This window comes from Suhomyces tanzawaensis (genome assembly GCF_001661415.1).
Source record: "Suhomyces tanzawaensis NRRL Y-17324 unplaced genomic scaffold CANTAscaffold_7, whole genome shotgun sequence".
Taxonomy (NCBI): Eukaryota; Fungi; Ascomycota; class Pichiomycetes; order Serinales; family Debaryomycetaceae; genus Suhomyces; species Suhomyces tanzawaensis.
In genome coordinates this window covers 384,907-397,582 of record NW_017963642.1, presented here as the reverse complement: position 1 = coordinate 397,582, position 12,676 = coordinate 384,907, and the positions used below count along the sequence as shown (strand labels likewise).

Here is a 12,676-nt window from a genome sequence, read left to right as displayed (position 1 = left end):
CGTACTAGATAATGTCAAGTAATAAGAGAAAGAATGAAGAGCTCGACTCGGCTGGTATAGACCAGTTGAACAAGAGAGTTGCATTGGACAGTGAACAATTGGCCTTGACTGAGCAACAAGAAGAAAAAGCGCAGACCGCTCCCGCAATTGGCACAGGAGAGGAAGACCAAGATATTAAACCAGAGCAGACCGAGTGCAATGAACCAGAACAGGAGCCACCTACCATTGACGAGAGTCCTACTGAACAGAATGAGCCAGCGTACCAGCCTGCTGAGGAAAACGGCTCCAATAGAAATGAGAACTCGCTACAAGCACACGCAGCAGTCCCTCAAGGGCCCTCCAATGACCCAGAAGACGAAAGAAACCAGGGACCCTCTAAACCTATTTCCAACCACAGGGAGAGAGAAAATGATCCTACTTACGTGCTGTTACGAATGTACTGTCCTGTTAAGGAAGCCAGTTGCATTGTGGGTAAAAAAGGTGAGACCATTAATCATATCAGAGAAAAAGCTAATGTCAGAATGAATGTCAGTGAGAACTTGAAAAATGTTCCAGAAAGAATCATCCTGGTTAGAGGGCCAGCAGAGAATGTGGCCAGGGCATTTGGTCTAATTACTAGAACAATTTTGGAAGAACCGGAAGATGAACCTGCATCCATTATGAGCAGACAATACAACTTGAAAATTTTGGTTCCACATCCCATGATTGGCTTCATAATCGGAAAACAGGGTATAAAATTCAGAGAGATTGAAGAGAATTCAGCTGCGAAATTGAAGGCAGCAGAACAACCGTTGCCATATTCTACTGACAGAATATTATCTATAACAGGTGTTGGTGATGCCATTCATATTGCAATCTACTACATCTCGCAGGTGTTGATAGAACACAAAGACACTCTCAAGAAGAGTAAGATCATATATTACAACACAGCAAATTACCAAAACACCATGAACAATAATGTGATGAATATGTCCATGATGCCCAATCCTTCTATGATGGTAATGGGGGGTGCTGGTGGAACCAATCCACTTACCATGCAAGATATCAAAGACCCTTCCATAGGAATGAATTACAATCAAGTGAAACCAAATCAATACGGTCAACAGAAACCTTATAATTTCCAAATGATGTTCCAACCTGCCACACACCCACAACAGCACTATGGTGTAATGCCAGGTCCTGCACCTCCTATGGCAGTCCCTCCACCTCAGAATTCATACACCGATGAGCATGGAAACAATATCATAGGTGATGTTATCACACACCCACCTGTTCCAGCAGGCCAAAATGGAGATAAGTTTAATCAAGACATATTTGTCGCAAATATGAACATAGGATCAGTGATTGGTAAAGGTGGTAACAATATAAAACAAATCAGGGAAAAGAGTGCATGCACTTATGTGAAAATCGAACCTGACAAGGGTCAATCTATTATGTTGGGTGGAGGTAAAGGTCTTACAAACATAAGAAAGTTGACTTTAACGGGCTCAATGAATTCGATTCAAATGGCAATCTTTTTGATTAATCAAAGAATAATTGCTGACAAAGAAAGAAATGCCCATCAATAGACCGTCACGGTATGCATTGATGAGTACTTTAAGATTTTACGACCGTTGTTCTCTCTGTGTTCTGAAAGTTTTTTGTATTTGTATGGTTGTTGGACTTTGCTTTTGCTTTTAATTGTTTTACATACTACTTAGTGTTCTTTCCATGCTGGTTTTGCTTTTTCTTCACAATCCAGTATGGTTTCTTCTATAGAGTATGTACTACTTGAAATGGGAATATTTCTATCGTTTTGGGTTTTGTTTTTCTGTATTCTAAACTCTCGTTCTTTGTTTATGTCATGGTCCTATCGGTCACTCACGGATTCCAGGTTAGGATATCGTGGTGGTAAAAATTACTCATAATAAATACTTAATACTTAAAAACTTCTATTGAAATGTGCTAGGTCATTATGGACTTATTCCGTAATCTATAAAATTTGTATGTTGATTGAAATGCTAAAGTAAGTGTTTGAAAAACCTTCATAATGAACCTCATGTAGAAATGCAGAAGTCTAAAAATGTTGTACCCCTAATGACGTCAAAATCATGGTAACTGCACTCAACAACCCTTCACCCAAAACTAAACCACTACTGAATATAATCATACCAATCTTGTTGACCCCTCCATCAGTGCTCTTTCCCTTATAGTTGACCCACCAGTATGCAATTACGCCACCGACGAATCTGGCAAGAGTGAAATTGGGGCTGTTGTAAATACCGATACCCACCGCAACACCATTTGGTAAGTATACTAACCATTTGTGATACTTCGAAGTCTTTGGAGTAACATTCTTAATAATGGATATCATACCAAAAATTAAACCTGACACAATAGAGAACTGAAAAGCATATGGTGGTAACCCTGCACCAGTAACCAATCTTGAGCAATCAATCCAAATGATCGCTGTAGGAATTCTAAACATTGAACCCGGAATCTCATATACAGCGTTATAGACCTTGTACATGATACTACTCAAGAATACTGAATAGACAGTACCTATTATTTGAGCAGTAAACTGTGCACGAGGAGATGCTCCAATTAAATGTCCGGTTTTCAAGTCTTGCATCAAATCACCAGCTTGCTGGGCACCTGCTTCCGCAATTCCTCCCGCAATTAAATTGATTAAGATTCTGGAAGGATTTGACGCAGGAACAACAAGAGCGAAAATCAATTGTGACAACTTGCCAATACCACTAACGGGATTCAAATCGGTCTCACCCAAAGCTCTAACCCCCAATATTGAGAACATTAAAGCCAAAATAATTGCAACAAAAGTTGCGTACAATGGGACCAAAGGTCCAAAAACGAGTTTGATAGCCACAACGCAAAGCAACGAGGACAAAATCACTCCGAAAATAGCCACCTTGTTACTCACCAAATGGACTTTTTCGACCTTGTCTCTTTCCGACGATACAGAGGGTCTTGGAAGTCTTGGCTGCCCCAACTCAGGATCATAGGTGGAGTCCGAGTCGACTAACAATGGCTCTTCCAAGCTAAGACTATCATAAATCTCACGTTCTCTATTCTTCTTCATCAAGATAATACCATTATGGATAGACTTGTATGTAACGATGGTGAAAGAGACTAAGGAGTCACTGATCATTACACTCAAACTAAGCCATAAAATCCAACCCTGGCCACCATTTTTAAAGTCATCGATTGGTCCTGGTGCCCATCCAACATGTTTGGAAAATGGTGCCAAAATACCCCAACCAACCAAGGCACCAAAGAGCATATAGGAGACTGTGGGCAAGCCCATGATGATACCTTGACCAATGTATGCTGGCGATGGCTCGAAGTTCCATTTATATTTGGAAGAAGCGATGTTACCAAATATAGGCAACTTCTTTAAGATCGGGAAGAAGTACGATAAAAGAGTGTATGAAGCAGAAACCAAAAATGTCTTGACCAACGTACTGACATTGGAAGAATAAGTGTCATTGACTGCTGGGCTCACTGCAGGAGCTGGCGATATTTTTTTTGGTTGAATTGTTGATGGGTCTCTCGATTTGTCATCATGCTCTTCGTTGTAGATTTCAGTTCCGTGTAAAACAGATATCAAGGTTGCAGTAGCACTTCCTGATGGAAACGGAAGCTTTTCTTTAATAATGACTTGGTTTCTTAAAGGGATAGCAAAGAACACACCAAAAAGGCCTAGGCCGAGCGACCATAAGATCAACTCATTAAGAGAAAATTTGATGGCACGGCCAATACCTGATTCTTCTGGAGTCAAGAACTTCTCGATGGCCGGAATGATACCAATAAGTCCGTAAGCCAAGGGTCCGGTTCCCACAGCAACAGCAACGCTTTGGACGTAGACATTTTCGACGTCAGTGAAGTCATCGGCCCAGGGAGTCAACTTGAAGAGAGCAAAGCCAAGCAACGCCGATGGTAACGACATCATGGACACCCAGCCGGTTTGCAAACCGAACTGGAAGTTCGAGACTAACACTACCGTACCAATAAGAAGGCCGATAAACGTGGCTCTCAATGTCACTTGGGGCAAGCCAATCTTGTGGGAATATATGGAAACCACATTACTAATGGCGGCCTGGTGGTCTTGCTGGGTGCTGGAGCTGGCCATAGTATGTGCTGAGTGTGCCTCGAGGTGGTGTTAAAAAGCCTCCGACTTTTGAGTAGTTCCTATTCTCCCACTTGAACTCCGAATGGTGAAGGAACTATTCGCCGTATATAGATTTGTATTAGTAATTCTATAGATCTAATCACCACGGGATTCGATGCCTAATTTGGAACAATCGCGCCGCGTGTCTGGAGTACCTACTAGCTATTGCCCGCACATGTATTGCTGTAATGATGGACGTTAGACGGCCTAGGAGGCCAGAATGCCTACCAGGCGCCTAATCCTCACCAAAGAGTATATAATTCAAAATATCACTCAAGGTGATCACCGAAACCAACTTACCTTCGTCATCAACCACAAACAACCGGTGCAAGCGGGACTTTCTAATAGTATCCATGATAGTACTTAATCTGTCGTTCAAGGTACAGGTGTGCACACCTTCAAAGTCTTCTGGTCTTCTCAAGAGCGCATCTCCCACACTCAAGTCTAAGTCGGTGTACATGCCACCCTTGACCAACGCCAACACGTCGACGGCTTCGTAGACATTGATGAGCTTGCCTTGGTCATCCACAATCGGCACCGAAGACACCGACTTGTGTGCCAAGAGGTGAATGACCTCGATCACCGGCGTGTTCATGGTACATGTAGATATGTCTTTGATGGTTCCCAAGCCTTGGAGATCCTTTATTGGTTTCAACAACATCTTGGTCTCTTTGCAGTTCAAGGCGACGAACTTGAGGATACGATATTGTGTTAATACTGACACAACAATCTCACGGTGGGTCTTTTCATCCTGGTCAATCAATGGGATTCTCCTGGCTTTGGAGTCGAGCATCTTGACACATGCTTCGTAAAGTGACTTAAATGGATGGATGTATGCGGTTTCAATAGGATCCACTCCGATGGCCTTCTCGATGTCCCTTAATCCGTCCAAGGTGAGTTGGTCCACCAACTCAAACTTCTCGGGAAACTGGAAGTAGTACTGAATAACATTGATGAAGTCTGACAGCGTCAACAACCCAGCGAATCTCAGATTCTGGTTATTCCACAAAGGAGCACTGACGATGTTGTTCTGCAATAATATATTCAACGATTTCTTTACCAAGAGGGAGGTGTCCAACACTACCAATCTATAACTGACTGGTAACACGTCGTATGATGTTTTACTTTGTAAGAACAAACGAATGGCTTTCACACCTATCTTTTGATCATGTTCGATTTGCTCTGGTGTCAAACTCAATATGTAATCATTAGGGCTAGCTGAAGATGGCCTCGTATTGGTGAGTTCGGCCATTTTATTGATTTATGATGAACGATGTGTGGGTTAACTTGAAGTGCACGGACAAATTGGACAAGAAGGTGCGACAATGTCGCAAAATCCTGGAGTCTCTACATGCCATCACCACAAGACTAGCAACTTAACCCCATAATCTGTACACAAGGACTCCTATAAACCTTCGAACTATCTAGATGTCATCATTTCCTGGTCCGCCACCAACTGCTGATGCTTTGGAAAAGAATCCAGAACTCATCAAAAGTATCGATGAGAGAGTCTTCTATGATCAAAACTCCAAGAAGTGGCTTTTTGAACTCACTGAAGGCGATACCACTAATGAATATGAGTACAATTTTGATTCACAACAATGGACGCTAAAGATATTACCCAATAAGCGTTCTAGAGATGAAGCAGCCATAGATGAGGAGGAGGAGCAGAACAAGCTAGAATTGAAACGTCTCAAGAAAGAGAGGTCAATGAGAATTAAGGCCGAAATAGCAAAGCTCAAGAGTGAAAGGTTGGAAAACTTGAAGAAAAATACAGACTCCACAGCCGTCTATGTTACCAACTTGCCAGAAGATGTTACAGAAGAGGAACTAGCTACCACCTTCGGTAAGTATGGCTTGTTATCGGAGGATTACAATACTGGGAAAGCAAGAATAAAATTGCAATACGAAGACGAAAAGTTTAAGAGAGAAGCATTAATTATATATTTGAATAAGGAGAGTGTTCCCCTTTCCATAGAAATGCTTGATGATTCATTATTAAGGCAGACCGACAAAGAAAGAATACGAGTAGAAGCTGCTCAATTTAATTCAGAAAAACTGAAGGAAAAGAAACCATTATCGGAAGAAGAAAAGAAGCGCATTAAACAAACTAATGACAAGTTGAAAGCAAAAGTTACCAACTGGGATGAAGATCTTGATGAAGCCTCGAAGCTTGAACGTTTTAATGAAGCAAAACGTAAGATCTTGGACAAAATTGTTGTGATCGATCAAATGTTCCGAGAAGACGAATACAATAAGGATCCCATGCTTGAAATGGATATCAAAGAAGATATACAAGAGGAGTGTAACAAGTTGGGAATAGGAAACGATATTACCAAAATATCCTTTGAAGAGAACGGTAGGGTAAAAATAAAATTCGGAAAGATTGAGCTGAGTAGAATTTGCATAGAAAAGTTCAATGGAAGATATTTTGATGGGATAAAATTAGAAGTTCATGTCGAAGGTTCTAAATCATAAAGTAGCACGTTGAAATACTGTAACGGAGGTCAAAGCTTACTAAATCGTATTTTATAGATTTCCACTACTCGATCATGAGAAAAGTATTAATGGAGGTAATAAATGTTGTCTCGTTCCTTTCGGAAATGACACCATCTTGCAAAAAAATCCATTAAATTGAAGTACATATCTACAGTTGATTGAATTACATTCAGTTCATCAACTTAAAATCTATTTATTATTCCTCTCAATATTGTTGCAATGGCAATTCCTGCAATTGAGTATTCACTCGATTGAGCTGCTCTGAATCTTGTTTCAAGATCACCTTCAATCTCGCGACTACTTGAGCCAATTCTCTTTGCTTCAACTCCTCCAGCGCAGAAAAGACGTTTTTATCACTTAATGATGGATTGACCAAGGCACGTACTTGGGCTTTGTAGGATTCGATCTTTGCTGGTAAGGATTCCTGTTCTGTGCCATCGACTTCTTTCTTCATCATTGCATTCAATGCATTAATTTCCTTAAACCAAGCCTTTTCTGTTCTCGACAATGGTAAGGACTGCTTCTTTTTTAATTGCAAGATACGAATGGAAAGCCTTGATTTGACTTGAGTTTGTCTCTTTTCCAACTCTTCTTGCTTTTTTGCGATATTTTGAGCCTTTTTAGTTAAATGTTCAAGTTGTTCTGGTGATTTAACTTTCTCTGAGATATTTCTCAACATATTAACATACAACTGTAATTCATCAATCTTCTGTGTTGCATTGAACAGTGACTTGGCAACCAATGCAGCTAGGTTGGCTAGTTGGTTTAAGGCCTGTGTAGAAACTAAGTGAACTCTTGAAAGATCATCAGTCGTTTCACCGATACTTTTGGAGAGAACCTCTGAATTGATATTCGTAGATAGAGCCTTTTCGTCAAAATTGCCCAATTCCTGCAGTTGCAAACGTAATTCACCGGAAATAGTATCACTGTTACGTGAGTAGGCACCAGTGCTCACTGAAGGTTCTTTTGAAGGCTTGGTCACAATAGTAGGCTCTGAAAGGACATCCTTCTGTTCTGTCTTCAACTTAAGTTCATAGACCTTCAAGTTATCTATCAATGAATCGCTGAGGACAATCAAATATTCGGAAACATCATTATCGAGCAAAGGATTCACAGCACAAGATAACGCACTGAAACGTGAGATTTTGATATGAGTATACTGTATTGGGCTGAAATTGTTAGGATCAGACTCAGATGTATCTGATATCAATGAGTTGCTTAAGTCAGATAAGAAATCATCCGCTTTTATAACATGACCGTCATCCTTTGCTTTCAAGAAGAGTCTCTTACCCTCCTCAGAATAATTCAATAAGGCAAAGTCATTCCTTGAAGTAATAGTTGGAAATTGGTAATCTAAAGCAACAAACTCTAAAAGTGTAAGTGAATTAAATTCCTCTTTCTCGAATTCCTTTTCTCGTTGAGCACGGTCATTGTCCACTTTGACTTTAGTCAACGACAATGTACCAAAATTATCAACAGTATCAGTAACATCATCCTCATCATCTGAGAATGCAATGAAACCGAACCCTTTGCTTGGTTTTACATAAGCGTCACTCTTCTTAGGAACTTGCTTCTTTGCATTTGATTCTGCTTCTAATTTAGCAGCAATTGGTTCAGCGGGTGTCTCAGTAGAAGGACAATTCAACTTCATTATCAACGGCTTCAATTGGGCGTAGTATTGTAAATGTGCTTCTCCAAATTTTGAAGCAAGAGCAACTACAGTGGTGAAATTCTTGTTCGAATACATACTTTGGATATCAATTAATGATTCTCCATCGTTTGCACTCAAGGGACCTTGCAACTTTGGTTTGTAATCGGAATGTAATGAATGAGTCAACCGTTTCAAGTTGAATGTAGAGAAAGCCTTCAATTTTCTATTCTCTGTCTGTAAGGGAACACCAGTCTCAAATTGATTTCTCAAATGCAAGAAGAATTCGTATTGTGAGATTGCTAGTAAGGTCAATGGACTGGAAATAGAATCGGTGATGGATTGGAAAGAAAACCGACTCTCTATAGTCTCTATAATAGCTTTGGTTTCATCAAGTGCATAATCTAAACCCTCCATTGAGCATGCCAATCTTGAAGTTGGAGCTAAAAATGGGTAAAATGCATAAACTTCTTTCTCCGATGATACATATAAAGTCAACGAGCCTTGCACGTTGACCGAAGAACCAAATGAAATAGAGGTTGCATTTTGGTGTTCAAATTCGGGTTGAGCCTTCAAATCGATTTCCAATTGAGGGAAAGAGGCTGACAATGAGAGGTCAAAGCTTCTGATCACTGAATAGTCGGTCAATATGACCAACAGACAATCTTTTGCAACAATAGTTTGCCACAAAACTTTGACAATTCTTCCCTTCAAGTTACCGATGTTGTAGTGCTTCCCTGAAATTTGGGTTTTATGTACATCGTCAACAGCACCGGGAATTTCCACCACTGTTACTTTTGTATCCCCTACCAAGGCCAATAATGTTTCCAGAGCATTGAGGTACATTGCGTGAATCTCGAAGTCGGTGGTGAAATTCAAGGTCCTGAAGGCCGTGCTGGTGGGAGATATCACGCAATGTCTCACTATGTTGTAATTGGCATAGTAAACATGGCCATCAGTGGTGGTGACGACTTTTTGCGCTGGAAATAACGGAGAAAGCTCGGTGGGCAAGCTGAAGCCAATGTAAGTTTTGAAAATAGTTTGATCCGTGATCTGAGACTGGAAGCTCTTGACCGGGATCGGATCTCTTGTCGGCTTCGTCATGTTTAAGGATGATACCTATTTGTAGCCCAACGAAAGGAGTTCTAGATGCGATTGTTCGTGCAGGAAACCGGTTGGGGAGTAGGTGCGCGAAATTCCGGTATGACAGGAGAGCTTCAAGCTTCTTGTAACCAAACGGAGTTGAATAGCCTCGTTGATGAAGTACAAAACACCGTCCTCGAGCTAGAATTATTTCATTTTCGTGACAGCTCTCGGGTTTTGTGGCATTAGAATTTAAATTCTTGTTCGTGAGTTTCGATAGGTCTGCTTGTACGAGTTTGATACTTGTACGCACCAAATGGGTACTCCTGCTGTATTTTGCGTAACTGTAACTGCCTCTCCATTTCGACTTCCTTACCTTTACTCCTCTTCAAATTCACAAACCTTCTCTTTATGCTTCTCAGCACTCTATTTCTGAGAGATTCGTGTCGCGGAAGGACAGAATGGTACGGAGCATTGCAACGCTGATGGCAAGCACCGATGTCAAAGGATGAAATTTCGGAGGGCTGCCTTTCCTGCGTTTCTAGGTTTATTCCAAACGTGGGGCTGTCTATTACCCTTAAGGTTGCTGATTCTGGCCGTATCCCAACAGTTGGGCGGGGTGCAAAAAACTTCAAGAATTTTGTTTCGACTTTAGCACCTCTTCGAATAGTATCGAAAAAACCGTTGTCTCTAGATGTTTTTCTAGGTTGTTTGCCGGATAATTTCCATGTGTCCTCCTCGAAGGATTTTTGTGGGGCTTTGTGCCGAATTGCACCCAAACAATTGTGAACACCCACAATATTTGCATGAGGAAGTGTTCTACCTTCAGAAGATGTGGAATACTTTGTATTTAGCTGTTTCTTCTTTCCGAAGCTGGAACTTAGTGGTCTTGCAAATTTAAATCCCCGGCTACTATAGCTCATTGTGTTTGTAAACGTAAGAAGTAATTTTGCAATTTTCGCAACTTTACGGAAAATCGGTCTGAAATCTATCAGAGCATCAACATCACTATTCGGAAATTTAAGAGCACGAAACTACAATTCAAAGTGTGGGAAGGTCTTTCATGTATTCTGTGGAGTTTACCTTAACTACATCCATGAAACCAACTTCTCCCTTTTGTGTAATATTTCGCTTACTATCAGTTTAGAAAACCTGATCGGCTCAGGCAAAACGCCTAAGATGGAAAGTCCATTAGCTGCTGGTCGAATCGAAGGTAAAGTCATATCCGACCACATTAATGGTTGACCCCCCCTTCTTTCGTAAATTTTGTTACCAGTACCATTTTGGCTTGCGAGGACAGTTCACACGTGATGCCCACATTGATCAAACGATCATACACCAACTTTATTCTCCAACATGGGTAAACAATATATATCTACAGTCAGTGCTGCCCAGGCTCACTCCCTGGACATAACAGACTTGACGATTGTCAATAAATTCACCATAACTGTCTCTAGTGATGGATACGCCAACTTTTGGGACAACAAGCAAGATGAAGTTCATGATCCAAAGCAGTTTGTTCATAAGGAACTTATAAATGAACTTGGTGTCCACCATGTGGCTAGCTATGAAAACAATTTGCCCTCATCCAGCATAAGAATAGTATTTTTGGCCTTTGCTAGCTTTGATGGAAGCGTAGTCTTCAAATACTACATTAACGATGACATATCCACTTTAAAGTCGTTCGAACCTGTGAAGCCAGTGACCAATTCCTGGGCACCTGTGTTTCATAAAGATCCTGAATCGAAGCAAGACTACTTCATCTGTACTAAGGCGGATGGTACAACCACAGTGTATTCATTCACTGTGGCAGCCCATGAAGACGATGTTAGTGTTGATATCACCTTGGAAAAATTTGGTGATTTGGATGCGAACGCCTCTTCATTCCCTACATCCATAGCTGTGTCAGAAACGATTGACAAAAAAGTGGCCATTGGTTATGCTAATGGTGATGTTTTGTTGTACGACCTTTTATCATTGAAAACCGTCTACACTTTTCACTCCACCGATTTACAGATTTCCCATAAATCTAAGACTTCCAGATCTATTCCTAGGGTTTTAAGATTCTCTCCTGGAGGAACAATATTGGCGATTGCTAGGGATAACCAATCTTCAGGATCAATCACTTTATACGACGTTCAATTTGGAGAGAATATTGGCTCTTTAACTACCCCAAGTCATTCAGCCAAAAGCACTATTGGAGGCTTTGCCCACGAAGGATGGATTATGGGATTGAGTTTTGATGAAGAAGGTAAAAACTTGGCAAGTTGTGGATTTGATAAATGTGTCAGGGTTTGGAACTTAGATACTAGAGAAAGGGAGTCTACTATTACCGTTTCAATTAGCGACCTAGAGGATACGGAACACGATGAGTTCGATAAAACAGTATTAAGCGGAGTTGAGTTTATCAAGAAAAAGGTTAGAGGAGGTGCAGGTGGGGACACTAACGAAGGTTTGTGTGTAATTAGTTTTGATAGAGGTATTAGATGGTACAGGGAAGCGGGTGGTATCTAGACTAAGAATGGATTACATTGCTAATTTTTAATTAAAATCTTTCATTTATTGTCCTGGAATAATCCTATTTGCTCAGAATAACATGCACAAGGCGAGACTTAATTAATTCCATTGCCGACTGTGAAAGTTGACTAAATTCAGGATAGAGTTCCGTCCAAAATACAATCGGGGGTGATGCGAAATCCCCTGGTATCTATTCAGCATACAATAAAAATATCCCAAATTTCCTCATGGACTCAAAGTAAAACCAATTATCGATTTGTAGATCCTGATTTTTCATCGGGGAACTAAGGGATTTAAATTTAAATCGTGAGCAGTGAACTACTTGAATGGATGGGTTCAGAAACAAGGATTAAAAAGCTTTAAGTATAGAACAGCCCACTCGGTGGTTGAGCCCAAATTGACTGGATACAATTGCAAAACAAGGACAAGCTACCAAGAGGTCAGAAGCTTGATGGATCCCGAATTCAGTAGAATAAACATAATCATTTCACTGCTGCTCTCCAAATTGATACATATGCTTGACTGGCATGCACTCAATGGAACTGTGGACTAGACTTCTGGTATTGCGAACTTTCAGGTCAGTTTGCACCCATCCCTCTAATTTGGTGTAACGGTTTTTCTGTTTAATTCAAGTTCCCCATCGCAGGATACATTAGTCGAAAGCGACGTAAGAAGTATTAAGGAGTATTTAACTGGGGTTTTCTACAAGTTTTATCGAATATTATGTATCCAAGCATAAGGGTAGTTCAATCGAATTTTAC

General features: G+C 40.6%; 7 protein-coding genes across 7 annotated transcripts; 3 read left to right on the top strand and 4 right to left on the bottom strand.

Annotated features, from left to right (window-relative positions):
• Positions 1–11: 11 nt before the first annotated feature.
• PBP2 (Pbp2p) lies at positions 12–1,568 on the top strand (the record flags this gene model as incomplete). The annotated part of the gene is made up of 2 exons (XM_020210570.1): positions 12–193; positions 293–1,568. The coding sequence occupies 2 exons, from the start codon at positions 12–14 to the stop codon at positions 1,566–1,568; spliced, it is 1,458 nt and encodes a 485-aa protein (XP_020062474.1).
• Positions 1,569–1,812: 244 nt separating this feature from the next.
• On the bottom strand, positions 1,813–4,219 carry OPT8 (Opt8p). The gene has a single exon (XM_020208368.1). It carries the CDS (start codon positions 4,127–4,129, stop codon positions 2,057–2,059), a length of 2,073 nt encoding a protein of 690 aa, XP_020062473.1. The 5' UTR covers positions 4,130–4,219; the 3' UTR covers positions 1,813–2,056.
• Positions 4,220–4,403: 184 nt separating this feature from the next.
• On the bottom strand, positions 4,404–5,420 carry SNF4 (AMP-activated serine/threonine-protein kinase regulatory subunit; the record flags this gene model as incomplete). The annotated part of the gene is made up of 1 exon (XM_020210552.1): positions 4,404–5,420. The coding sequence occupies one exon, from the start codon at positions 5,418–5,420 to the stop codon at positions 4,404–4,406; it is 1,017 nt and encodes a 338-aa protein (XP_020062472.1).
• CANTADRAFT_27207 (U2 snRNP complex subunit) lies at positions 5,333–6,742 on the top strand. The gene has a single exon (XM_020208032.1). It carries the CDS (start codon positions 5,597–5,599, stop codon positions 6,644–6,646), a length of 1,050 nt encoding a protein of 349 aa, XP_020062471.1. The 5' UTR covers positions 5,333–5,596; the 3' UTR covers positions 6,647–6,742.
• An 83-nt stretch (positions 6,743–6,825) lies between these two features.
• On the bottom strand, positions 6,826–9,430 carry NUP82 (linker nucleoporin). Its single transcript, XM_020208031.1, has one exon. The coding sequence runs from the start codon at positions 9,417–9,419 to the stop codon at positions 6,873–6,875; it is 2,547 nt and encodes an 848-aa protein (XP_020062470.1). The 5' UTR covers positions 9,420–9,430; the 3' UTR covers positions 6,826–6,872.
• A 213-nt stretch (positions 9,431–9,643) lies between these two features.
• On the bottom strand, positions 9,644–10,321 carry CANTADRAFT_23475 (uncharacterized protein; the record flags this gene model as incomplete). Its single annotated transcript, XM_020206971.1, has 1 exon — positions 9,644–10,321. One exon carries the CDS (start codon positions 10,319–10,321, stop codon positions 9,644–9,646), a length of 678 nt encoding a protein of 225 aa, XP_020062469.1.
• Positions 10,322–10,754: 433 nt separating this feature from the next.
• On the top strand, positions 10,755–11,912 carry SKI8 (SKI complex subunit WD repeat protein; the record flags this gene model as incomplete). The annotated part of the gene is made up of 1 exon (XM_020210509.1): positions 10,755–11,912. One exon carries the CDS (start codon positions 10,755–10,757, stop codon positions 11,910–11,912), a length of 1,158 nt encoding a protein of 385 aa, XP_020062468.1.
• Positions 11,913–12,676: the final 764 nt, after the last annotated feature.

Bases quoted from the DNA above. Each gene is read 5' to 3' on its own strand.
- NUP82 (XM_020208031.1), bottom strand. From the start codon at position 9,419: ATGACGAAGCCGACAAGAGATCCGATCCCGGTCAAGAGCTTCCAGTCT.
- OPT8 (XM_020208368.1), bottom strand. From the start codon at position 4,129: ATGGCCAGCTCCAGCACCCAGCAAGACCACCAGGCCGCCATTAGTAAT.
- CANTADRAFT_27207 (XM_020208032.1), top strand. From the start codon at position 5,597: ATGTCATCATTTCCTGGTCCGCCACCAACTGCTGATGCTTTGGAAAAG.